The 27,850-nt window shown below is 43.2% G+C and overlaps 1 protein-coding gene across 1 annotated transcript; it reads left to right on the plus strand.

Moving 5' to 3' along the window:
* Window positions 1-3,691: 3,691 nt before the first annotated feature.
* Window positions 3,692-27,832, plus strand: CNN3 (calponin 3). Its single transcript, XM_074597065.1, has 7 exons — window positions 3,692-3,884; window positions 22,647-22,768; window positions 23,218-23,284; window positions 24,646-24,783; window positions 25,296-25,412; window positions 26,162-26,308; window positions 26,720-27,832. The coding sequence occupies exons 1-7, from the start codon at window positions 3,828-3,830 to the stop codon at window positions 27,065-27,067; spliced, it is 996 nt and encodes a 331-aa protein (XP_074453166.1). The 5' UTR covers window positions 3,692-3,827; the 3' UTR covers window positions 27,068-27,832.
* The last annotated feature ends 18 nt before the right edge of the window (window positions 27,833-27,850 follow it).

Raw genomic sequence — 27,850 nt, forward strand, 5'->3', positions numbered from 1 at the left:
TGTAGAGTTCTTCTTTTGCAGTTTCTTCAGTGCTGCTGCATGCTGTGCTCGCGTTCGGCCTTAACAGGCATCAACCAGGGGGAAGATGCAAGTTGTACCAGAGTCACAAGTTGTAGTTATCCTACAGTTGTTTTAATGACTTGAGTCACATACATTAATTAGGCTAAAACATCGCTGAGCTTTAGTGTCACCAGCACCCTGGGACAGGACGTTTCACAACAGCAGGACTAGTTAACACACCGAGGTGGGACAGGACAGCCTGGGAAAGACTTTCAAGTTTAAGGGAATCGCAAAAGGGCTTAGTTATCTCCTTGCCTCTTTGCTAAAGTGCTTCAAAGGGCAAGCATGTGGCATGGCCTTCTCCTTGTCTCACCAGGTTAGTGTTCGCTCACTGGTATTTTCCCCTCCTGATCCTTAGAAGAGGACACAGCTGTAACTCAGAAAGCTTCGAGCACCGGGTTACTAGAAAGCACTCTCTTTAGCCAGCTCCCCCATCGGTTACCTGCGGGCCAGCGAGCTCCACCAATAGCAGCACAGTGCAGGACCTGCTCCTACCAACCCAGCACGACTCCCTGCTCCGGTTTCCTCCTGCACTCCGGTACTTTCGAGCACTGCAGCTCCCACCCGGGAACCTACTCCTTGGCTCCAGGCAAAAGCACACCCACACCCATGACCACAAACACACACCCAGTGGTGCATTTTCTTCATCTTCTCCTTCCCAGCCCCAGGGCTGGTACCACCACCCTCCCCAGCTCAGAACCTTACTCCCCCAGCTCAAACCAGCCACACCACTCAGCAAAGCCTTCCTCCTTCCCTTGTATATCACCCTTTGGAGCTACTCCTGGCAAATTAGCTTCCTGTACGCAGTTTAGCTCTCACAAACAAACTCCCTCTCTCCTTCAGGGAAATGATCCCGCTCCCCCTCAGCTGAGCCAGTTGATTAAACCAAAGCCCTTTATCAGGATCAGATGGGTAGGAATGAGATGATGATCCATCTCGGACATGGCTAGGCCCAACTCCATGCACAGGACTCTCCAGTCACCCCCTTACACATCTTCAATCATCGACGCTCAGTATGGCTCCGAAACGGAGCAGAACACGGAAATCACAATGTCTATTTGATAGTTTTCCATTGAGCCACATTAATTCTACAGATTACGGTGGAATTACACAAGGGATAATTTAGGCTCAGGGAGTTTGATAGGACTACACATATGCTTACAATAATTCACGTGCAAGAATGTTTGTGAGATTATTGTCCATGTTTCCAAGAAAACAGGCTTTGTCTCTTCAGAGCTCTTTTTTCCTTAGTTTTCCAACTGAAGTCATCAGCACGTGTTTATGATATTACATGTGGTTGCTGAAGAAGTTATTACAATGTCACAAAGAGGATTATGATTTCAGGTGGGGAATAATTCTTGTACAAATCCTCTTTCCATACAAATGGCCTTAGTAATAAGGAATGTAGAAAAATAGGGCAAAGATAAGAGATTTACACATAATGAGCCAGATTGCCCAGTATGCTCCAGCTGCTTTGTACTGTGCTGATGGGTTTAAATTTGCTTTGTGTTGTCAGAGCAATGCAAAACAGAATGTGTTTCTAACTACACTCAAATATTTCTCATACGACCTCTTCCTGCGGGGCGTGAGCATATTACTGATCACAGAATAAATGGCAGCAATCACCCCAAAAGCCTGGTAGCTTTCTTATCAAATGTTCAGTAGCAGTGTAAAAAACACTAAATGGTATTTGTGCCCTGCTCAGATGAAGTAGAAAACACATATGCTAAAAGGTTGGAGGGTAATTTAAACCTGATTGTCCAGCAAGAAAATATTATGCCATATTTTTTGTCTGTTACTAATCAGGACCATTTTATTTCAAAATTGGTGAAACATATAATTTATGGAGCTGAGAAAAGCATACCAATTGCAAATGTCTCAAACTTCCCAAGCCACTGTGTATTGTAGCAAAAATGATTGAGAGCATTAACAAATAAGGTCCTGATCCAACTTTACTTAAGTCAATGGAAACATTTCCAAGGACTTTGGAGGATATTGAATCTAGCCCTAAATCATACGGTCGCTGAGGTCATGAAAGATGCGTTTATCCCAACATGAATGTCTGAAAACTAATGAACTTTCATTATGTTTACGTGAACCGCCATTTCCCTCACCCCATTCTTCAGTTTCCTGCTTCTCTCGCACAGTTTCCTTTTCCCAATGGGTAGTTCAGGCAGTTTTGCTTCCTTTAATTAGGAACAGCCCTGGCTGTTTTCGTTAGAGGCTGTGCAGTGGTGGAGTGGTTTAAGCTGAGCTGATCCGCGGCACCACAGTATAAAACAACCTCCTGGCTGCCCCGCGAGTCCCCCAGGACTGTACAGCCCCACGGGGCTCCCACCGCAAGCCGTCTGAAAGAGCCCCCTTGGTTTCAAACGGAGTTAGACCAGGCGCTTAGTCCCGAATTTTTGGTGTGAAACGGGAGCACAGCTCGGTTATTTCTGGGGGATGCTGAGTAGGTGGTTAGGCGGGCCACAGCTCCCGCAGCCAGCCTTACAGACCGCTGTTCCGCACCCAAACTAGTCCTACCAGTGGATCATCTTCGCATTATTGTTTCCAAACTTGTTAAAATTTAACTGCATTTGAACGGTTAGTTTGTTCACCCAGCATTACAGTAACGCTGAAGGAAACACAGTGCGGTATTTTTGGGTCAGCACTTCACTCAATGAGCTGAGTGTTGAATCTGTACTCGCTTTCCAGAGTGGCTTCGGCACCGAAACCAGCCGTGGCCCACCACTCCCCGGGCTGGATCCGGTGTAATCCCACTGGTATGCCCAGTATGCAAACCTTGTGAATGCCCTGCGCTTCCCAAAGTGGGATGGGACTCGTTGCAGACCAGTCTGGCTGCCCTCCCCAGCCCTGTGCTGGTTCGTTAGAGCCCTAACGCGGTAGGGGGAAGGAGTGACCCGCATCGCAATCCGGTGGTGCTGGCTCTCGCCAGGATTCACGCCCGTGACACGGAACGATGAGCTCCAGAGGAGCCCGTCATTGTGCTCCACCTTCATCTCACTGCGACCCCTTGGGCAATTCTTTTCTCCCTCCTTTTCGCTATCTCCCAGAGTTTTTCAAAGTTTTCTGTGATTTTTTTAACCTTTTAAAGGAACTTCAAAAGCAGGCCAAGCCTCCACACAGTGCAAAGGACGTGTCTGCGTGAGGGGCTGAGGCCTTTTCTAGCAGCCGGCCACCCCCCGCCTCGGGCCGGGCTCTCCCGGCCCTCCCTCCGGAGGAGCCCGGCAGAGCCCCCGCTCTCGCACCGTCCGGGAAGGGCCAGGGGAAAGGCACCGCCGTCCGTCCTCCCTGGCTTCCCGGACCCCCGTCCGCTTTGCCAACGCTGTCATCCCGGTCCGGCAGGGCTTCCCGCCGGGCCGGGGCCGCCGGTCCCCCCCCAACCCCCGCCGCGGGGGCGCCGCATGCGGTAGGAATCCGCGGCGGCTGCCACGGCGCATTCCGCGGCGGCTCCCGGCGGCGCTTCCCCGCGGCGGCCTTCGGTGGCAGCGGATTCTTTCCCGCTGACGTCGCCCCGCCGCGCTCCGCTCCCCGCCCGGCCCGGACCCCCCTGGGCGGTGCCCGGCGGGGCGGGGCGGGGGCGGGGCCGCGCGCCCCTCCCCGCCGCCGCGCGCCCCCTCCCCGATTGGCGCGCGGGCGTCTCGGCGGGCGGCGGGGCCGGGCCGGGCGGGAGGGACTAGAACTTTCCGCGGCGGCGGGCGGACTCTCGCCTCAGCCCCCGGAGCCGCCAGCGCCCGCCATCAGGCAGCGGGGAGACCGCCGACATGACCCACTTCAACAAGGGGCCCTCCTATGGGCTCTCTGCCGAGGTCAAGAACAAGGTACGGGCGGCGGCGGCGCGGGGACCGAGCGGGCTTTGTCTGCGACGGGACGGGACGCGGCGCGGGCGGGCGGACGGGATGCTCGCGCCGGGACAACGCTGGCCGCCTCCGCTCGGGACACTCGGTGCGGCGGCGGGGACCGGAGCGTTGTCAGCGCCGGGCGGACCCGCCCTGCACCTGCCTGCGCGGGCGCGTCCCGCGTCCGCCGCTCCTCCCGCCGGGATCGGAGCGGGCGGGGCGCGGCGCTGCGCCCCGTAGCCGTCCCAAGCCGGTACCGGCGGGGCGGGCCGGAGCGGGCCGGGCAGTGCCGGTGCCGGCGGGGCAGCGCGCAGCCCGGCGGAGCGGAGCGGATGAGGCGCGGGCGCGCATTCCATCCCCATGACATCATGGGCACGAGCGGCGCGCAGCCAATCGGCGCGGGCCCCCGCACAGACGGCGCATTGTCTGCGCGGCCCCGCCCCGCCCCGCCCGGCCCGGCGGGGGCGCACAAAGGCGCCGCGGGGGGAGCGGCCGCTCCGGGGTCCGCGGTTCGGCCCGGCCCGCGCTGCTCTCCTCTCCCCGGGGCTTCGCCTCCCCGCTGCGAGCGCCTCCGGCAGGGAGAGCGCCCGGCGGCCGCTGTCGCGATAGCGGGTTGTCGCGGCGCCCGGCGCTTCGGTTTAAAGCGGCAGGAAAAAAAAAAAAAAAGTGAGCGATGACAGCGGCCGAGGCGGCGGCGAGGCGTGCGCCTTTTGTGCATTGTTGTACCGAGCTCGGCTTTACTGAATTCCCTTCGATTTTTCTCGTATGCCGTGAAACAAAAAAGCGCTTATGTTGGTGTCCTGTTACACGGGCGGTGAACGTGCGAGAGGAAAAAAAAAAAAACAAACCCTTTGCAATAAAAATTGCACCGGTAAACAACTAGGGATAGAGTTGGTGCTCTGTGTCTTTATTCACGGGCTTAAATTCTAAACGTGGTATTTAATAACTGGTTATTTCACACACATGCCTAGTTTCAGGCTTCAGCAAATCCCCAAATCCTGTTTTACTTGTGGCTGAGTAGAAAGGGGAGGAGGGAGAAAAGTGGCTCTCTAAACACTGTAATTTATGCAGAAAGTCTAAGTTAACACGTTGGAAACGTTACAAAAAATACTACTTTTTTTTTTTTTTTTTCCTCGATTGGCTTTCTCAGGATGGTTGTGGGGTTCTGCTGCAAAGTTTGATGACATCATTTAACCAAATGTCTTCCAGAGGGATTGCTTCCAAGGTCTAAACTTAGTGATTTATCTACACCGTTACAATCTAAAAAAAGTCAATAAAACATACGTTGTGTATTATTGCATCTGAATTAGGAAGAAAGTAAATGGTCTTCTACTTTAAAAAATACTGATGGAATCACGTAGGCTTAGCAGTGATCCCTTTATGGGGACAAGATGGGAAGAAGTTCTTTGTTCTTTCTTTCAGTTTCTTATTGTCATCAGCTTCCTTAGGGCCTCCTGAGAGGAACCGTTCCAAGCTCCAGCATTAACAGAAGGTTTGAAACTGGTGTGTTTCACGCTTTTATGCAAAGGGCCTGCTACTTTTTCTTGCTGAGTGTCTGTTATTCCACTCACTTTTCTCGGCTTTCTTCAATGCAAATATTGCAGAGGGGTGGGTGTTCTGTGGCAGCTTCACTTTACTTGTCTGCAGGCTTCTGCTGCAGCCCTTGGAAATGTCAATGCAGCTGTGCCATAAAAAATTATTCAAATGCGCCAAAGGCAAAATGAACTCATCTCCTTTAAAAAAAGAAAACAACAAGCAAACAAAAACCCCAACCAACAACAAAAACTCCAGCAAAAGGTACATCTTTGAGTTTTGAGAATGTTGCTCTTATTCTAAGAGATCAAATTTCAAAGCAGTTATGTTATAGACGGACACATTGCCTACCTCCAGTCTAGTATCCTGCATGGGTCTGGGCATTAGATACCTTTCTGTTTCTCTGTATAGCTCTAGAGGATCAGAGAATAACGTCTCTGTAAAGATCAGAAATTCCTTTTTCCAGATCCTTGTGTCTCATGAAGATTTGAAGAACAGCATCTAGTTTCCAACTCTTGGTGGATCATTTTTGGTACTGAATCTTAATCACGCTTTCTAAAACATTGACTTTCGTGCAAACTATTGTGTTATTTTATTATTTTTTTTAACGTGGTGGTGTCACGTTTGTAAGTAGATGTGATACCTCCCTGCATGAATGATGGTGAATGTCAGATACCCTTGTTTGAAGTTTTCAGTGCTAATCCCCAAGCAGTGTTTTTCTGCAGAACACAGTGTTAATAGTTGTGCTGCCTGAGGGCCCAGCTGTGCTGGGCAGAAAAGTCTCTTGGTTTTGTTTTTTTATTCTTTTATTTTCTCATTTGGCATTGTATTAGCGTTCAGAGAGACCTTTTGTTTGCTATGGTATTTGAATAGACAAATATAACATGTCCTGATGCTTATAAGAATTTTGTTAAATTGATGTTCGAGATTCCATCTCTAAGTTTAAAATCTCTGTTTAGGTTGGTGTTTAGGGGTTTTTTTTCTTTCTTGCCTTTTTTTTTTTTGTCCTTCTGAGGCTCCACCCTTCCCTTGTTTTGCTCCTTACCTTAGTTCACACCGATAAGGTACCTGGTCTCTGTTAGGGATCTCCTTTCCTCATTCCTACAGAGAAAGGATGGAATTTGTGTACTGGTTCCCAGCTGTAAGGAATCTTGTCTGCATGAGAGATGTGTAGGTAGTCAAACTAGTGTAATCCCTTTGAAGCTGATTCCCTGTTTACTTGAGATCACAGAAGATACTTGATCCAAAACAAATATTCAGTGTGGAGCCCTTTAAGCTGATTGAAATGGATGGTTTCTTCTGCAGGCGATAAATAGTTTTCTTCTGAAGCGATGGGAGAGTTTCTGCAGTATGAGGTTAGCGTAGCTTGAGACGGTGATGCAATTAGGCAAAGCTACAAACTAATGTTGTATTTGTCTCTGAGTTGTAATGTTGTATTTGTCTCAGCCTACCTACAGCTGAGGTAGGCAAGAAGTTAGCCGAAGGTTTTGCTCTGTTGTCTCGCTGCAGAAGGTGTGGAGCCAACAGGAACGCCGGGCAGGAGAAGGAGAGGTCCCAGTTCATTCGGCTGCTTCCTACTGACTCCACCCTTCCCATGGAAGTGGTATTTGCATCAGGCAGGCGTTTATCTTCTCCCTCCTCTCGTGTTTGATACACTGCCAGTTCCATCTCCATGTGAAAGGAAGGATAGGCAGAAATATGGTCTGTATAAACTTTGCATGGCGTTTGGCTGTCCCGTGCCTCGACTCCAGTCTCTGACCTTCCTGCTAAGCCATCCCTCTGTTGGGAAGCTGGCACCGGTCAGTATCATTTTCCAAACTTTTTAAAGAGAGTTGAGTAACCGAGGTGAGTTTTCCTGTCCCTGCAGCTGACACCCTGGGAGGTCAAGCGTTCGTGATAAGGAAAAGGCAGGGAAACAAACTTTATTTAAACTGGAGGCTGTTAGGCAAATGAAGCCTGTAAACAAAATGCCTCCTATTTTGCAAGTGTGCAGGAGGGCAGCGGTAGTTCCTGCTTTCCTTCTTGAGGGCAAGTACAGATTAATGAAAAAGACTTGAAGTCTGTGGTGAATAATACTAACTAACCAGTCACAGGTATGGTTATTGTGTCCCTCCTGAAACTGCTGAGGAGAAAATTCTTGTACTGTATTTCATTTGCTACAGGCCAAACAAACAGATTTAATTGCTTTCTCCAGAAATTACTCTTTTATGAATATTTTTAACTGGGAACCAGATTCAAATCATTAACTTTCAGATTTTCTAATTAGTGATTTAATAGCTAGATGAAGTTTTGGCTGCCCGTAGCTGGACTGTTAGGCCCTCTCCTCCTTCTTTCTCACCTCTCCTTTCAAAACAGTAATAGTATCCTTTTCCTTCTTAAAATGTAACCGTTCCTATGGTATACTCGCTTTACACTTCCGTACTTCCTGTGGACTATTTCCTTTTAGCAAACTTTTAGGTTTCCTCACTGAATTTTACGAACCTTAGGTAAGAATGTTTGCTGCTGGTAAAGTGTATTTCTATTAATGTTGTCTGAAATAAAGATGGAGACTGTACTGGATAAAGGCAATGAAAACTTAGTTTTGAGAGCACGGGTGGATGTCTTCTGTGGCAGTAACTGACAGCATAGGATCTCTGCATTCCCATTCTTTTGTACATAGATGTCTGTATAGCTTTTAAAGAAGCAATATCTTTAATTTACAGGTTTTGAATTAAATTCAGGTGTCTAGTTTAAAATAAAATCAGCCTGCGTGACCTTTTCCATGATACAGATTTTCAGTTTGTTCCATGGAGAATAAATTAAAAATCCAATATTTTGGTGCTGTCAGAACTATTATAATAGAACTATACACTGAGATTTTACAAAGGGAATTTCAGAGGAAATAGCAGAAGGATTTTACAAGATCAAGCCCTGAACTTCAGTTTGCCCCAATTAGTTCATGGTTTCTGATAGTTGATCATAGCTCTTGAAATTAACATTTGCTAGCTAAATATCAGTTTCAATGTGCATAGCACTGAAACTTTTCTCTTTGTGTCCAATTTCTGTATTTTTTCCAAAGAACTGTGAAATTTTCTCCAGCTGGATCCAGGCTTTAGTAACAGATCTGCAGTTCAAATGAACAACTTCATAACTTTGTCTTTTATATTTATTGTCTTCCAGAAATCTCTGTGCATTAGTTTTCAAGCATTGTATTTTTTTCAATGGCTGTTCCCAAACCTCCTTTACAATTGTAACACAGAGATAAGTGAAATGCTGAGTGAAAACTTGTGCTGTAGGTTTAGTCAAGAAATCTATCAACCAGACACACAGAATGCATTCAATGTAAGAGAATAGTACTTAATGGTGCAGTTTTGATAACAGAGTGAATGGCAAAACTGTCCACAAAACATAAATATGACAGTGCATTAATTCCATAGCTAAATTACAATCAATGTTTGTCACGAGAACTACATGTATCACTTAAAACACATTAGTGATATAAACAACAAAAACCTGTGCTTTGTCAGTTAGTTTTAAGATGCTTTTTTTTTTTTTAATGTATCACCAACCACACGATGAGAATTCTCTAAATTAATTACAATATCCCTGCTCTTTAGTTCGTTCTGATGCTTAGTTTTACCTTGACTGACAATATTAAATTTCAGTAACTTGGTTTCAACAACACTTCCCGGAAAATGGTCCTGCTGCATGTTTCCCTCTGCTTCTGAATCAAGCGGTGTTCCTTTTTTGGGCAAAAGCATCTTAGGCTTCTGAGAAGATGTTTGCCACCTCAATTCCCAAAACTTGAGTTTAGTCTTTTCCTGGGATTTCTGCAGAGGTTTTGTTGGTTTGGTTTGGTTTTTGGTTGTTGTTTTTTTTAAAGAAACCCAGTAAAACACTAGCTTTATTCAGCTGTAGTAACCTATTAATTGGTATTCTCCTAGTGTAAGATCTGCATGTGAAGAGTTCTCTTACTGATAGAGAAGTCATATTAATGCAGTAGCCCTAATCAATAGCTACATGTTTTGGTGAGATTTTTTTTTTTAAAGGAGGAAGGTATTCCAGCAGTGGAGAATCTTAACTGCAGTGTCTCTATTCAACTTTGTCCTTCACTGTCTACCTGAGCGTGTCCATCTCTGACTATCTCGATGTGTCTAATCCATTTTCCTCTTTCACTGTTACTGTCTTGGGACAGGTCTGCTCTCTTGAGCACGTATCAGGTATAGGTTTCCAGTTCTGTGGCTACTTCAATAGAAGTATTAATACTATGGTAGTAATAAGTAGACCTCCTAACAGCTACAAACTGATGGTGGTGAAACAATCCTCATTATCAATACAGGCTGGGGGATGATGTGATAAAGAGCAGCCCTGTGGAAAAGGACTTGGGGGTACTTGTGAATGAAAAGCTGGACATGAGCCAACAATGTGCACTTGCAGCCCAGAAAGCCAATCGCATCCTGGGCTGCATCAGGAGAAGTGCGGCCAGCAGATCCAGAGAGGTGATTCTCACCTTCTCTGCTCTCGTGAGACCCCACCAGGAGTACTGCGTCCAATTCTGGAGCCCCTACTACAAGAAAGGTAAGGACGTGCTGGAACACGTCCAGAGAAGGGCCACGAGAACGATGAGAGGGCTGGAGCACCTCTGCTGTGAAGACAGGCTGAGAGAGCTGGGGTTGTTCAGCCTGGAGAAGAGGAGGCTCTGGGGAGACCTTATAGCAGCCTTCCAGTACCTGAAGGGGGCCTATAAGAAAGCTGGGGAGGGGCTGTTTGCAAGGGCATGTAACGATAGGACGAGGGGCAATGGTTTTAAACTAGAGCGGGGTAGGTTTAGATTAGACATTAGGATGAAATTCTTTACAATGAGGGTGGTGAGACACTGGAACAGGTTGCCCAGAGAGGTGGTGGAGGCCCCATCCCTGGAGACATTCAAGGCCAGGCTGGATGAGGCTCTGAGCAATCTGATCTAGTTGAAGATGTCCCTGCTTACTGCAGGGGGGTTGGACTAGATGACCTTTAAAGGTCCCTTCCGGCCCAACACATTCTATGATTCTAAACCTGTGTAGCATTGAGTTGACAGTTCATCCCTATGATACATCTCTTTTTACAATAAGCAGAAGCAAGTAATTTGCCATGGAAACACTTCCCTTGCCAGCAAGTTGGGTGTTAGCACCCCTGCCATCTGCTTAAAGCCCCCTGTGTTTGTCAGCCAGGCAGCGCCCATTCTGCACACCTGCCCAAGCTCACTAACAAGACGACTTACCTCGGGGAGCCCTTGCACAGCCCCACTGGGTGGACATCCCCTATAACCAGTTTCACTGGTCAGTAGCCCCCAAGTAGGTGAGATGAAACAAACTTGTGAAAGTGGCTACCCTGGTGACCTTTGGCAGTTGTTGCTGTAATCCACTGACTACAGGAGTTAATTTCTCTTTCTCGATGGTGTAAATCCACGGTAAACCCTGACATGCCATTGCCAAGTTGACAGTTGTCTCTTGGAGTCCTCGCGTGTCTCAGAACTGCCACTTGGAAGGGCGCACAGCCGTTCTTGAACTGCGAGACATTTATCGCTGCCCTGTGTTAAGCCCTGCGCGAGGGATGTAATTTCCAGTTCTGTCTCTCAGCTTATACCATTTTTTCCTGGGAGGAAGGTGATGAATGGCACGGCGCAGCCGGGATCAGCTACTGCTGCCTCACGAACATCAAAGCAGAGGTGGAGTGCTCGTGTGTGTGCGCTCCTGTGCCGGCACAGATAGAAACCACCAGGGCTGCCGCCAGCGAAGCACGATGCCTACCGAAGTTAAGAGTGAGGATGTTTGCTGTGAACTTCTGTTATGTTTAGCCTTAGGAAGCACACTGTGTCTGCACTCCCAAATTTAAAGCACTTTCTGTGAATTTATGAAATGTATTACAATGACCTCGTTTCTGGTGGATTTATAAACTTTTAGAAAAACTGTTACTGGCGCTAGAAAAACATAAAACTTGCTGAGGTTAATGTTTAAGGGTGTGGAGTAAGTATCAAGTCTTGCCTTAGGTACAAGCTCACAGTGTACCTCCTATGGCCAGGACACCTCTGCAGAAAGCAAATAGACTTTGCGAGTCACGACAATTAAATAGGATTAGTAGTCTCAGAAAATAAAAGGTTTGATTTGCATTACAGTAGTGCTTGCTTGTTTAAAATGTACAAATGAATGTGCTTTTTGTGTGGTTTTGGAGTTAGACTTAGTTTAAAATTTCGAGAAAAATACCTATTATATTCCTGTTGCTGAGTCAATACCCTTAAAAGATGGATGGATGCCTGCATTGTTTCGGGATAATGGCATATCAGTGATTTTTTTTTTTCTCACCTTCTTTTCTTGTCAGGACATTAATTTCGAGGCTTTTTCTTGCCTCCGAATAGTTTATAATTTGCCTTGGAGAATAAAGGCTAGAAACTTCTTTGTACTCAGAATTGTTAGCTTCTGTAGCTACATAACACCGTACGCTGTGCATCTGACACATCCTTTTAAGGCAAACTTTGTAGAGATTCCCATCCCCTATGGAACTGTACAGGAAAGGCCTTCAGTAAAAACAGGCTCGAGGCCAGGACACGTAGGGCAATTTGAAACAGATTTTTTCTAAGTGAGATCATGTGAAAATCCTTCTTTTTTCTTTAAGAGGGACTCTTTTGCTTAAAAATGCTTTTTGTAAGTATCTGATTCTAAACAACTGTTAACTTGTATAGCTATGCTCAGCAGCAAATGCTCCCTTTTGGGTAAATATTTTTGGTTTTGCAGGAGTGCCTCAGAGTAACGTATGTTGTTGTTTCTATTTAGCGGGATTGAATTACCGTGTTTTTCTTGAAAACAGTTTTGACTTTCTTCAGGTGAGGGGTTCTGTGTTTGTGGTTTTTTTTTCCCTTTAAAAGAAAAAAGCCTCAAAAAACCCCTCTTTTTCTCTCTCTTTTTTTTCTTTTTTCTTCTTTTTTCACTCTCCTTAAACCAGTGCAGAGTTTAGTAGCTATTAGGAGGGGAGACGTAATTAAACTTCTTGTTGCTTGTATAAAACTGTCTCTTACCTGAAGCAGATGCAATTCAGGATGTTTAAGTTACCAGGATTTAAAGGCGTTAGTCACACTGGAGGAGCTGGCAGTAAGAGAAGACCATTACAGTGAGGCATGAAGTGCTGCTGTCACAGCTATGGTCCACTGCCCTCTTTGGACTCCCACCAAGCAGCCGTACCAGCCCTGGCGGATGGGGCCAAGTGTGCTTTAAGCCTTGGGAGCCTGGACTTGCTCTGCTCGATGACCCTGGCTGGCTCCTGGAAACAGGACTTTAACCCTGCAGGGCCTTTACTGCTTCCCTTCCAAGTCTTGACCTGAGCTTCTGGGGTCTAAACAGGATTCTTGAGGACTTCATTTAGGCTGACATCCTTTCGCTTTAGAGTAATCCTTAAGAGTTACGGGGAAGTGAAACTGTATGAGGCTTCTGCGCACACCCCACAGGACCTGAACACCAAGCCTTTTCCTAGATTTGGGCAAAACCAACATATTTCTGCACTTTATTGCTGCTCTGAAATGCTTTCATGAAGGTGGGATCTGATCTACTGCAAGTCCTAGCTACCTGAATTATAGATGGATTCTAAACAAACCTTTCTACCCTGCTTTGCACATTTGGACCACGGCTCTTCCCAGAGTAAAACTGGACGTTACTACTATAAAAACCTTACTTTGCTTTCTTGCTAAGAAGGCTGTCCTATTATATTGCTTTCCTGTTGATATTTCCATGGCTACAGCCTCTTACTTACAGACAGAGAGCATTATCTTAGTATTCCTCATTTTGCAATAAGAGTAATTTAATTGAAAAGTATTTTTATGTTGCCCCTAATCAATTGACTACATGCTAGGAGCCTTCCTGGCAAAAGATAAGGCATAACAGACATATGCACCGGGGAAGTGATTTGATTATATTCAAATGTTGATGGTGAAAGCCAGCTCTTACCTCGCTGCTAACGTGGGCCCCGCCAGAGCGTTTCCCTCCTGTGCTGAGCAGGGACAGAGCCGGTCTCTGTCTTACTTTTCTTAGACTTTCTTCAGTAATCTTCTAAATTTTAATGGTAGGCCTTTAAAGATGGATGTTATTACAAAACTAAGTAAATATTTTGTAATGTGTTTATGGTCATAGCTTTTTTTTTTAAATATCACATTAATTGTAGATCGTATTCTTCTTACGGCTCTTTTTATGTGGTTAAAGCACAACTTGCCTGGGTGGCCATATCCAAAATATTTTTGCATGTTTACTGGAATATAATCAACATTGTGTATCACCTACTGAACTTTAACCGGTCAGAGATATACCCTGGGGCGGGGGGGTGGTGGAGGGCAAGGAGCAGGAGAAGCAGATTACTACGTTTCATTCTTTGTGCTGAATTCATTTTTTCAACTTTTTTTTGGTGATCGTAAAGCAAAACAATAGTATGAAGCAGCTGATAGGCAAGATATTCTAAAGATTAGAGCGTGAAATCTGCTTTTCATATGCTTCTGCTAAAAAAATGGATATGGGGAAACTTACCTCAACCAGAAAAATGTGGTATGTGTGAATTCAGAGATTTTGATCTACTACCCATATGAAAGAAATATCTAGACAGACTTTGCTATCTAGTAGAAGCTTAGGAACTTGTTAAGAAATCATGTCTTTCACCTAACTTACAAAAAACACAGTTTAAATCATTTTGTGCAAGGATGAAGTTGGTGGTAAGAATGAGAGAAATCTGTATTTTCCTTACGAATACTTATCCCAGGCACCTCAGTTACTCTGTTCAGCCAATGTGAGTTCATGGAATTAAATGGGAGCAGGCTGACAGGCGACCAAATGCGATCAGAGCAGTCGGTGAGAGACACTGAGCACTACTAACTAACTGGGGAATGCCCACTACCTTGGGACCTGCCGCGTCGTCTGTTTCATTTTTCGTCCGAGCCTTTGCCTGGGATCCCAAGCGGCAGTGAGCAGTCAAGGGTCTGAGCTTGTTGGGTGGGGGACAAAAGCGGCGTGAAAATCTTGAGATTTACCTTTGAAAAAGGTAGGGAGAAAACACAGCATGGACTGTGCCCTTGCTGGAGAGGCAGAGGGGAATGTGCGTTTCGAGTAACATTTAGCAAAACTTGCATCGACAGACTTCAGTTTTCTTCAGCTAACTTTTCAGAGAGCTATGTTTGAGTTACTAATTAGCCGCTTGCTGCTGTAGAACACAATTCCCTCTGCTGTTGGTGAGTGAGGAGGGTTTGAAGAAAAGAAGAAAGGTGAGAAAAGAAGAGAGACTCAGACTAATCCAATTTTGTTGTCCCTCACCTTCGGAAGGTGAAGTTCGAAGACTTGTCAACACAGCTGGGCCTTGGGGAAGGGCTACAGAGTTACGATACAGTTTGCTTGTAACATGGCATGTTCTAAAAGGCGTTCTGCTGGGGGAGAAAAATAAACTGGAAAGAATATATAATTCCCTGGATTGCTGTAGTAATAGATTAGAAAAGTAGTATCAGAGAGGTAACAACAATCATTGATGTTACTGTTCCTGTTTGCAGGCTCAGTCTGGCCTTTGGGAGCTACGGTTCCCGCAGAGTTACAGTAGAAGTCTTCTTAGGAGACACTTCCTGGGTTAATACTAGGCAAACTAGGGAGGTTTTTGCTGTTTATGCACAAGATTGTTCTGTTAGATTAATATCCTATTTTTTTTCCCCATAAAACAAGAGCAACTGCGTATCGGTGAAGTCCGTCAGTACAGCAGGTTACCAGTGTTTTCAGCACGTGGTTCCAGCAGCCGTCACTGGTAGCAATGGCAGAGCCTGCCCAGGTTTGCTGTGTCCTATCGGAGCCCAAGCCAGCCGTACTGGCGGTGGGTTTCAAAGCAAGGAGAATCTGTTCTCCTTCAGGGAATAACTGGCTTTTGTGATCCAGGTTGGATCAACACTGTCTTAGCTGGGAAGAAACTTCATATCCCGGTCCTTTTTAAAATGAAAACAGCAACAATTTCTAAGAATACATAGTGGATATTACTGAAACCCTGTTCTGCAGAGAAATTTAAACTGTTCAGCAATATACGGACTAAAGATACAGCGCAAAGGGACTCGATATCAAGAAGTATAATGTTTGGTGGCAGGACCAGAAGGTGCTGACTAAGGAGAATTGGAGTTATAAGCCAGAAAACTGTGACTATGACAAGATGTGATAAGAAAAAGAAACATGAGGAAAAACTGTGAGAACTGCGCGAGAGTGTTGCAGCTGCAGAGAATGAGAGGGAAACAGCATTCCTCCAAGGGCAGGCGTGCATCCGAGGCGTCAGTGCACTCTGGGAGAAGAGGTGGCAGCGTTTGCTTCTAGAATCATTTGCAAGCTGTCCCAAAACCATACTGGACAGCCAGGGAGTAGAACACTTAGTTCTTCCAGCCTGCCAATCTGGCAGCAGGCGCCCTGTGTGACTGCAGGTGTCTTACTTGTAAGATGACTTGGAAACTTTGAGGCATGGCGTGTTCTTAGAGTTTACACTGGTGCCTATGGGAAGAGGTCTGGGAATTTTGAATCAATGCTCATCCATCCCTCCTTTAAAGATCGTAGCTTAAATTTTGGTTTACAGAGAAAACAGTGAGAAGTGGGCAAGTTATCAATTATGCTACACACAAAAAAAAAATGCTGTTGAATATTTAAGCAAAATGGATGCAGCTGTAAGATTTTTGTGCTAAGTAGCGTAGTGGGATATCGTGAGTTCAATATTAACGTTAAAACAATGTGTTCTTTGCCATTCTGCACAACAGTCCGTAATGACAGAAAAAAATACATGTTCAAATACCAGGGCCTACTTAAAGGTGGCTTTCAGTTTTTTAAGTACATTCCCCCTTGATTTTCATCGGGATTTTTACATTCCCTGTACTTTTGGGTTTCTCAGGCACAAATATGCCTTCTCTGACATGTGCTTTTGCAGGCAATCCTGGTCAACGTACATGAAATTAACAGGGAATTTTAATTTGCCGTTATGATGAAGGATCATTGAGTTGGTAGCTCAAATGGCAAGAAGCTCCACTTGACAATAACCTTGGTACCCTGTCACTCCCGCTTCTCACCCACTTTCAGTAAAAATCAAACCCTCGTCTTTTCCCTGCTGTCCTAGGCTCTCTGTCTCAACTTAAACTTATGCTATTTATTTATGCTATGACTAAATAACCACTCTGTTGACAGACAACTGGAACCATTCTGCAGAAATATACTCTCCTGCACCTCTGAAACTGAAGATTAGATATGTACAGTAATCTATTTACACCATAGAATTTTAACCAGAAAGTTTTAACTCGGTTGTTTAATTTAAAAAAAAAAAAAAAAAAATCTAAAAAACTGTTATTCCTGCTTACGAGAAGAACGCTTACTGTTCTGTGCCTTTTTCTTGGTCGTTTGCATAACCAGTAAGCTCTTAACACTTTTTTGTCCCAGGCGCTTTGCTGTGTAAATTTTAGGCATGAGATTCAGAACAATGTTCTGTAACAGCAGGTGATGAACAGAATGGGGCAGCTCAGGTGCCAGTAGCTGGATTTCTGGAGAGGACTTTGGGATTGGCCATGGGTCTGCCTCACTCCCGCTTCGGAGGACTGAGGCCTTCTGAGAGCTCCTGCCTTGATACCAGGAGATCATTATGCTCTCATCTTTCCCTATACCATCTTAAAGCCTTACGAAGGGGAGGAGAAAGATCTCATCGCAAACGAGGGCCAAGCAAACAATAAAGAAGTATCAGCATTGGTATCTTTGGCCTCTGCAAGGCAAATCGCTCCTGAGGGTGGTACTTATTTCAACGCGAAGGATGTTTGTAGCCACCACTAAAACAATAAAACCTCAGCTTCACTCAGTTGAAAAGTTGATAGAGGAACAAATTGCTGCTTAAAATTTAAACTGTACAACTTTAGGTCTTAAAAGCTGGAGTTTTCCTTTAGTTATCTTTATTTGTTTTCAGTAGTTTATGACCTAAATGTGTAAAAGTAAAATTGTTATTAAACCCCCTAGCTAGACCTGGATTAGATTCAGTACAAGATGAATATGTTCCCAGACTCATTAAAAATCCAGATTTTTTTTTTTGACTGAAAAATTAGTAATTTTGTGTCACTTCAAGTAATGATATGGGTCCACGCCAAATTTATCCCCTGTGAAGAATATAAACATCTGAAACTTAGGGCTTTATTTATTTTTCTGTTCATTTTGGTGAAAAAGTATGTGTGTGACCTTTTCATATACGATCTTGGAGTAAAGCCCTGGCTATTTCTCTCGCTGTACATGGCCCTGTGCTTCATTTACCTTGAAAACAGCAACATACAACCTATTTTGCTCACTTTATATGTATATAAAGGTTAGGTTTTGTTGACAAACACTGTTCCTGTGATAGAGTTGTTCACTCACTTTGACAAGCATATGCTTTTATTATTAAAACTTTTGACCAGAGAGAAGTTTCTTCAGATGCTTACTAGTACTACACAGTGTGCTTAAACTCTTTCTTGAGGTATACTATTACGTTATTTTTCCAGAGTAGCAGCAATATAGACAGCTGAACTCTTAAACTGAAGATTTGGCATATACGTAGCCCTTAGTGTACAGTGTGTACTGCGTAATTTGGAAAAGATTAGTATGAAAGGACAATTGAAAGTCCACATGATATCACTTATGGTGTGAAATCCTGGTTAACATCATCACTCAACATGCTACAGGCACATCGAGTAACTTCAAGGGACACAGACAGACCATGAAAGTTGGCCAGCATAACTTCAGTTGTTTCCAGGAATCCATACACTTGATAAAGAGAGGGGTGATTGCTGTTCTTGCGCTACACATGGAGGGAGAGTTTTTACATGGTCAGAGGTCCCAAACAGGAAAGTCCTACCTGAACAGAACAGGAGGCGAGAATCGGGTGCCAGAGGAATCAAGTTTAACCCGAGGATGCTAGCCCGAGGCATACATTAGTATAAATGTATGTACATCAGCTTGTAATAGACAAGTAACACCTATTCTTTTCCTCCCGCAACCTTAGATCACCTGTAATTTTGACCACTTGTACAAACTTTAGTTTCCTTTCAAAGATATTCCTAACTATTAAATCTGTATCTCTGCAGCATCAACAAAAAGCGTAGCATCTACAACTTTATATAGCTTTCACAATTCGTCAGAACATAGTAAAGAAATTAACAGTTGGCTTCCTGCTCTCTGGTTTTAAACTTCTGTAAAATCTTTATATCCGTTGCTACAATTGAATCGTTTCTACAGTGTTCTAAAACCGTAGCTTTCTTTCATGGCACTGATGACGTATACTTTGAATGAAGCTGCTTAGCTACTGCTTTCATCTTTAGCAGATGGTATTTTCTTTTGCCGTGGACTTGTAAGATTTAAGTATCTCTGATGAAAGTTCAGTACTTAAAAAGGATCAAATGTTGGCATCTTGATTAGTAGTAATGGAAAAAGCCATAAAGTTTTTTTTCATGTATATCAAAGCTTCCAACTTCCCCTAGTAGATAGCAATCAAAGGAAAACTGGAACAACTCTGGTGGACATGTGGAAAATATGAAGTATTCCCTCACTTAGTGTTACATAACTTCTGGTTGTGCCATCAGGAGTGAAAGAGCCAAGGATTCATCGCGAGCTTCTGCTAGGACCTGACCTGTCACGCGCCCTGTTTCACCCCTTCTTGTCACGTTTAAAAACAGATTCTCCAGTTTCTATAAGTCAGTCTACCTGAAAAACTAGAGATGTGATTTTCAAAGAAACTATCACCATTCATCACTTTTTGTAACCTAGTTTCCCACCAGTTCCAAAGTCGGAACAAAAACTTTACCATATTTAAGTCAAATTGGACAGTAGCAAAGACAGTTCTGAGAACTAGTAGATTTAACAGTAATGCTTTTAGTGGCAACAAGACAAGTTTCCTCACGTGTATAAGTGGTTTTTATTTCCTATCTCTAGATAAGCACTGTAATGATACCCCATGACAATTTAAAAACCTCTTGAAAAACTCAAGATCCGAACACATGGTGAAGTACTCCAACATAAAGTAAATATTTTCAGGAGAAGTGATAAAATTCCATCTGACTACTTCTAAGTTCCCCAAGCATTGGGGGCAGCAATTTAATATTGAGCTCAGTAGTAATATCACATATGGAATGCACTTAGTATTAAATGAGGAAAATTTTTGCCATTTTTTTCCTTTATATGCTTGCCAAGAAAGATTAAAACAGCCACACTTGCAAAACTCTTTAAGGTTCTCACTGGCTTCCATATTTACTCTTTTTTTTTTTTTTTTTTAAAGGAAAGGGGGGACATAGAGTGATCTTTAAAATGTGTCTCTTGGTGATGTGATCACAGACTTCATTTCCTCTTTTTTTTTTTTTTTTTTTAAAAAAAAAGCGATTACCAGTGCTTAAAAAGAAATGAAGCTGTAAAAAGACAATTCCAGTTGTATTCCAGACAATTCCTACTGCAGGATGGCTAAACTATGACTTAGCATTGTCTTTAAGCTACAGTGAAACAGAAACTGCCTGAATTTTCAGAAAGTGTAATGTTCATTACATTTCTAACTAACTAAAGGATTGTGGAAGATATTAGCTTAAACCCCTCTCTGTACCTGCGTGCATGTTAGAACTGTGATTTTAACTTAATGTGAACTACCGACGTACAAATGACCAGCCCATATTGTCTGTTCTCTTCTAACTGGAATATCAGAACATACCAAGTTCTGGCCTTTCTGCAAATGCTGTTTCTTCTTCTGAACTGCTGTACAGAAATATATTATCTACTGTGTGTCTCATCTGTACAGGTAACTTAAGATTTTGTGGGTGAGATCACCTTTGTAAGATCGCTGTAGGTTCTCTAACATGTAAGAAGAGTATGATGCTACATCTCAGTCTTTTGGGGATGTTTTGGGATCCTTCTCCTCTGCACAGATACTTACTTTCATACAAGACAACTGACTCAGTCATGTCCAAGACTGCTGCTCTTCTAGAAGTTTGGACAAGCTAGTTGGGTTCTGCCAAATGTTACTGGGGAGACAAATTAAAGCTGTGATCACATAAGCCCTTTTTCCATAGGAAATAAAAATAGCCATGAAAAGTAGTTTGTAAGCTAATCACCGGGTTAGGGAGGAGAAAGATGATAACCAGCTTCCTCATATACCTTTTGAAGATGCTAACCTTTCTGGTAGCCCCTCAAAAAAGGGGATTACCCACCCTTTACTATCATTACCATCACTATAAATGAAGAATGTGGTTGTGCTGCTTCTGGTGCTAAACTTAAGGAAGGTACAAGAGGACGGTCTGTCATCCAAGAGACAAAAATGCAGCAGATTTCTCTGTGAAGCTGTGAACTACAGCTGGCTTTGCTAGTCTGCTTTGCATCTTAGCTGTCTAATACCCAAAAGGGCTGATTAAAAAAAAAAAAAGTCACGACATTTTCCTCCCACTAGGCAATATTACCTGAGCTTTCTTCCTTTTAAGGTGTATCTTGATTATTTTAGACCAGCTTGGTACAGAATACTGCACAAAATTTTACACGTTAATCAAGATCTGAATAAGAGAATGGGTTAGTCCATTATTCTGACCCGTAACTAAGGGACCATAGCACCACTGTTACAAATAGTCCAAGGAAAATAAGTATTACTCAGAAAAGGTTTTTGAAGTAAAGCCAGAGATACAGGAATTTTCCATTCCCCTTAGAAGAAAAATAGAGAACAGAAGACTGTAATTTTTAGTTTGGTCAGCGTGGAGTTGGGGATTACTAACGCTAGCCAAAATGTAGCAATTGCCTCTATCCAAGTAATTCAGATAGGTTGGAATTATAATCTCCTGCAGTATAAATAGCTGCTAATATCTGGCCTTTCTGGGCTGAAGTCTAAAATTATATGTAAAAAGTCTGAAATTTACATTTTGATCTGAACATGAATGACTTTACATGAGTTTCTCATTAGGAATTTGTAAGCAACTGAAGTAAGTAAAGTAAGCTGGTTTTCCATTAGTTAGGAATACTGCAAGTACGTTCTGTGCTCAGCTGTCGGGTTTCTCGACGGTAGCTCCCTCTGTCCCTGTCTTACTGACCCAGGTGGGACAACGTCTAATGAAGGTGGAAAAGCGTTGCCAACCTCCGCACTAGTGGGAGTTGTTCATGCCATAAAATCTTGTGCTCAGATAACTTGTTTTGTTTGCAGAAAAAGTAGCTTTCAATGATATAAACCCTTTTCTCCAACTTGCCAATACTGGAAGGTGTTGCAAAAGTAACGAGTTTAGGCTGAAGGAAGTTTGAGCTGCTTTTCAGTCTCTTCAGGGGAGGGGAACGAAGTGCGGAGAGCGGAGCATGGGCGCCGTTAGCTGCCAGCATCGTTGACATTTTTAAGCATTCCATTCACATGGATTGATTTCTAGTGACTGAAGCATAAACTGACGTGCTGAGCAGTGAAGCCTGAACATCTGGAAAAGGAGTTTTTAAGTCACCTTGCTAACAACTCTGGGCCTCTGTTTGATGCCTTTAACTTCAAAGACCATTGCAAGTTTTCTCTCTTTGCAATTAAGACATGAGATCACAGTTTATTCCATCAGAGTCTTCCAGCAAGGCCAAAGGAAAGAGCAATAGCAGGCATACTAAAGCTTAAGTTTAAAAAAGCCACGCACACAACCCCCACAACCCCCAGCAAGATAACTCTTAATGTTGTAGCAACAGGGGGAAAACTTACTAGGTCATCTCCATTAGTCATAATTAGCTTAAAAAAGCAAACCCACCATAATCTTCATCTGAATAACTTCAAATCTATTATATAAAAGTTCCCATGTGGAAATCTACATCTGAGCAGTAGTACCGATGGCACGGCAATTCAGAATTCTTGTGTTCATAACACACCATTTCACTTTTTGTACTTCCTGCTGAAGTACAACTTGGGTAGAATATTTTTTTTTCAAAAAAAGTATCATACCTCTGCAGCTCTCAGAAGACTATCCACAGGCTCCAGCAATTCTTACAGTAGGAAGAACTGTTAAGTGCGTCAAAGCGCTATTTGCAAATGAACATTTAGTAAAGCCATGAACATTATAGCAAAAGGGATAAAAGACTTACATCTGTACACTGATATTTAAAATACAGTTTAAAATCCAGCAATAAAATTACTGGATAAATAATACAGCATACTCTTTGATGGATTTGTTGGGGGGAGAGGAGTTGCAGTTTTCTCTCGTGAGTAACTTTATAACTGCTTGTGTTACAGATTGCCCTGAAATATGACCCCCAGATAGAAGAAGATCTGCGTAACTGGATAGAAGAGGTTACAGGGCTGAGCATTGGTGCAAACTTTCAACTGGGATTAAAAGACGGCATAATCTTATGCGAGTAAGCATTTATTAAGTAACCTTATTTTTAGCAGTTTTCCACTTTCGAGGAACTAAGGAGGGACTTTCTGAAGACTCCCCTTCAAACACATCAACAATAATAATCAAAGACAGCTGACAGTAGGGTGGGAGACAGCTTCTTTGAAACCATGGAAAAGAGTGAAAACTTAAATCTCCTTTAATTTCAGCAAAGATCTCTAAGTCTTTCTAAATCTAATGGTGAAGCGCTTTTCTATAATAATCAAATGGCACACAAAAATTCTTATGGTCTGTTAGACTTGTTAGACCTGAGATCTGAGCTAGGCATTCTGTATAAACCAAAAAATTAACCATTTTGATGAAATTAATGCAACTAATAAAGCATGAGTGAAAATATTATATAATGCCTGCACAGATGATATAAGGATGAGATTTATTGTTTAAGCATTTCCCTTTTTTTCACCTCCCCAGGCTTATAAATAAACTGCAGCCAGGATCAGTGAAGAAAATAAATCAATCAAAACTAAATTGGCACCAGGTAAAACAAAAAAACCCCCAAAACTACACCTCTAACCCCTCCGACCCCCAAACAGTTCTTTTGTTCTGTATTAACAAATTTGCTGTGAATATGGTACACCTTAAATTTTAATAGCACCAAGTTTTGTATATGATACATACACAACAGTTGAGGATATTGCATACATGAACAGAATTTAACAGAAAGCAACTGCAGGTGAGATGGCTCATAAATGGCAGTTGAGTCTACATATTTAATAGCGCCTTGGGTGAAATTTCAGACGGAAGAAGAAAAGAGGGCCCTATAGCAAGGCCTTTTTCCAAGTTAAAAAAAAGCTGTTAGCTTTTTTATTGAATCACAACCGGAGTTTTCCATCCAGGCAGTGCTGCAAGGCGTTAGGACAACAGCTTGCCTGTACCTGGACATCACTCTATGAAATGTCCTCCTGACAAAGCAGCTGGGAGGGAAAGGACCAGAACAATCCCAGAAGAAATGGTTGTGTAACAGAACTCAGAAAACAATATGGTGCAAACTACAGTACGTATTTTAGTTCAGTGTATCCAGATTTGATTTCTTCCGAGTGCTCTATCTAGCACTTCCCCCGACAAGGGACTATCAAAGGCAGCAGGCACTGGAAGGGTTGCTGATTGGAGTTGACTGCCTTTACTGTTGCTGGGTGTAGTTAATTCTGCTGTCAGCCTCTTGGTTGTATTGGCGTTGAATGCTTCTAAATATCGTGGAGGATTTTTATTGTTTTAAAAAGTTCTAATACCTCTGAAGACTTCAGAAGGAAGGAGGAGGTTCAGTCCTTACTCCTTGTACTCTATCTTGTTTTCCAATTTCTACAGCACACAGTGCTAAAAAGTGCTAATAAACCCCAAAAGCTTAGTTGAATTTTCCTAGGAGGTGAGCAAGATAATACCTTCAAATTAAGTTAAATGTTCTTACTATCCACATAGTTATGTTTTTATTTTACTCAAAATGATCAATTGCTGAAGTCAAATAGCATGGACACTGTCAATTTTTCCAATTTGAATCAGGTTTTAGATTAGGATCTCTCTTGGAAGGGACACAGTTGAGGCAGTTTTGTCATCAAAGCCCTCTCTAACAAAGTATATGATACTCACTGATGGAGAGGGGCCAGACTAGATAAACCCTTAGACTGATTTCTGAAATAAATATTAATACTGATGAAAAATAATCTCAAATTTCATACCAGTCACGCCTAACCACGCCAGCTGTTTTGTCCAGTTTGCACAAGGCAAAGAACTTGTGTAAAACAAGCAAAACAAACCAACCAGCCAACACCAGAAAACTCTAAAATTACTTAGTTTCTGAATTGAAACACTGAGTAGAAAACTGGCTTTTTTGTTTCTGTTTAGCTGGAGAACATTGGGAATTTTATCAAAGCCATTCAAGTCTACGGCATGAAGCCCCATGATATTTTTGAAGCAAACGATCTTTTTGAAAATGGAAACATGACTCAAGTACAGACTACTCTAGTTGCGCTAGCAGGTCTGGTAAGTATTTGTATCCCTGGAATCGGCACAAATCCACACGGCCAGTCCAGATGCACCCCTGCCACTCGCGTAAATGTGGCAAACGGCATACAGCCTGTCAGGAGGGGAGAGAGACTCAGGGGGTCTGAGATACTGCAGAGGTTGCACTTGGAGGGCTGTGTCCTACCGCATGCGTCCAGGGAAGGCTCGGAGTTCAGATTTAGGATTCCTGGCTGCAGGCGGCCTTGCTCTGGAGCTGCGTGGGCATACACAGCACTGGGGAGGCTCACAGAAGACCACGAATCCCTGCAGAATATCCTTCTGACAAGATACTTGGGTGGCTTTGGAGTGCCACCGTCAAATGGCGTGGGGAACTGTCACCTTCTCTCACCCCTGACGCGGAGAGGAGTTTCTCATAAGAGAGAAACCTGCTTGTGGCATCACTTGAGAGCCCAGGGACATAAAGCCAGTGCTCCAGTAGCAGAATATATACTTTAAACACTGAATACTCTATTTTCCCTCTCCCTAAATAGGCAAAAACCAAAGGTTTTCATACTACAATTGATATTGGTGTCAAATATGCAGAGAAACAAGCACGAAGTTTTGATGCAGGAAAACTAAAAGCTGGTCAAAGTGTAATTGGCCTGCAGGTAAGTATGAAATTCAAGTTTGCATTTAATCTATTGTATTTGAGAACAACTTCCTTGTTTTGATAAACTGATACGTTGTTTATGCAAAAACAGCTGCAGAATTGCAATATATTCTTATCATGGAAGGACGTATAAGGTTTTAGTTCTTGAAAGCCATTGATCGGCTTTATAAGCTCAAGTGACTGCCTGGAAGGTTTTTCTGTTTGCTTTAAATCTGCAATAAGAGTGATAAGGAGAAAAGGAACAGCTAATATTAGCAGTATCATCTCTGTCCCCTAAAGTGGTTTTAAAGTAGAAGTCTTGGGATAGCTAAAGCTCCTTATATGGTAGAAGCTTTTTTTCTCTCCACTTTCCTTAATGGTCATGAAACCCAAAATAACTGGCATAAAACCTTAAAATTCCTGTGGTAGAGAAATTGTGGCAGCGTAATTGAATCACTACTGTCTGGGGTAGAAGTACAGTATTACATTTTGATGCGTACGTCCATTCTAATTGTACGTGCAGTCGGGCAGATACCAGTCACCTTCGGATGACTGTTGCCTTTATTTTTCCTTTTGAAGCTCCGTATGGAGAAAGGGTAGTTGATTACAGGTAGTGGTCAAGCTACGTGAGGGATGCATGCACTGTAATTACTTCTGCCACCAGCCACCGCAGTTACCAGCCATGTTTGTTTCCTTAGACTGAGGTTGCTGTACACAATAAAAAAAATAAATCACTTTTTCTGTCCCCCTCTTCCTTCCCCAATAAAGATGGGCACCAACAAGTGTGCCAGTCAGGCAGGCATGACTGCTTATGGAACTAGAAGACACCTCTACGATCCAAAAATGCAAACCGATAAGCCATTTGACCAGACGACAATTAGCCTACAGATGGGCACTAACAAAGGAGCCAGTCAGGTAAGCGGGACCACAAGTGACACTTGGAGATTTCTTATTCCTATCCAGTGTGTTCTGTGCTCAATATCTTAGGGCATAAAAACGACCCCTTGCTTCTAGAATTTCCGAATCCCTGTGTTATACCAGAAAGAAACAGTAACTTCATTTCAAGTGCTAAAAAGTTGCTTCCTGGGCACTACCTCAGCCCGAACACTTAGTGTATTCTCTCCAAAGAGGGAAATAAACTGGGCCTTTCTGCAAGGACTTCCTTCTGTGACATACCTGCTAGTGAACGCATGCTGCTGTGCTGTTTTGTTACACTTTAATTCCTACTTTATAGCACTTCTAGTAAGGTGTACTAATTGTAATCATAAATCTAGTAATCACAGCTCTTGACCTTCTTCCTGAAGCTCTACAATCCTGTTTTATTAGGCTGGTATGCTGGCACCGGGCACCAGGAGAGACATCTACGATCAGAAGCACATATTGCAACCTGTGGATAACTCAACTATTTCATTACAAATGGGTACCAACAAAGTAGCTTCACAGAAGGGAATGAGCGTGTATGGGCTTGGACGACAAGTGTATGACCCCAAGTACTGTGCTGCGCCAACAGAACCTGTCATTCATAACGGCAGCCAAGGAACAGGAACTAATGGGTCAGAAATCAGCGATAGCGATTATCAGGCAGAATACCCAGATGACTATCACGGAGAGTACCAAGATGACTATCAAAGAGATTACCATGGTCAGTACAGTGACCAGGGCATTGATTATTAGCTTTGCATCGAAAGTTCAGTATTAGTCCATTATTTTATTCAGTAAGAACGAAACTAGCCTTGTGGAATTGTTACCTGTCTTTCCTACACACTATGCTTAATGTACCTAAAGAAATATTGCCTTACATACATTCCTTTTTCCTTTCTCTGCCCTTTCCCTGTCTAGTTGCCTTTAGTGCTGTAACAGTTGTAGTCTACAGCATAAACAGTAACTGCATATGAAGTAAAAGGAATACTGTGAAAGGGGGAGTGCTCTTGTACAGCCAGGTCGTCCAATAAGGAGCTATGCATTTTCACAATCTCTACTTAAGCAGGTATTTACATACCATGAAAAGCCTTCATTTTACATAGTTATAGCTTTTCCGTTTTCCAGATGAGATACAAGAATTTCATACTTAATGTTAAATGTGGTCTTTGCCAATTAAATCCAAGACATCACATGAGTGATTTAAATATCATTACTATGTTTCTAAGGTATTGTTTGCTAATGGTAAGTCCTGCATTAGACACAAGTGTGCGTTTGTGATTGTGTATTCATTCCATTATCAACACTGACCAAACTTAGAAATAGTTGTCTTACTAAAAAGGGAGCTTGTACAAAGTCTTGAGCCAACAGAAATCCCATGATTGATGGTGCATTTACCTTTTATTGTGCCATAATATATCCATGTAGAAATGCTTTTTCTTCCTTGAACTGTATTTATTGCCACACTTCTCAAACTGATCCCAGTGTATTTTTATAAATAAATATTTTTTCTTAAAGGTATGTAGGAGATCCTGTCTC

Source organism: Larus michahellis, chromosome 8, assembly GCF_964199755.1.
Source record: "Larus michahellis chromosome 8, bLarMic1.1, whole genome shotgun sequence".
NCBI classification, from domain to species: domain Eukaryota; kingdom Metazoa; phylum Chordata; class Aves; order Charadriiformes; family Laridae; genus Larus; species Larus michahellis.

Coding starts and splice junctions, on each gene's coding strand:
- CNN3 (XM_074597065.1), top strand. CDS start 3,828: ATGACCCACTTCAACAAGGGGCCCTCCTATGGGCTCTCTGCCGAGGTC. Junction 22,769..23,217: donor GACGGCATAATCTTATGCGA/GTAAGCATTTAT, acceptor TCACCTCCCCAG/GCTTATAAATAAACTGCAGC. Junction 24,784..25,295: donor TAGTTGCGCTAGCAGGTCTG/GTAAGTATTTGT, acceptor CTCCCTAAATAG/GCAAAAACCAAAGGTTTTCA.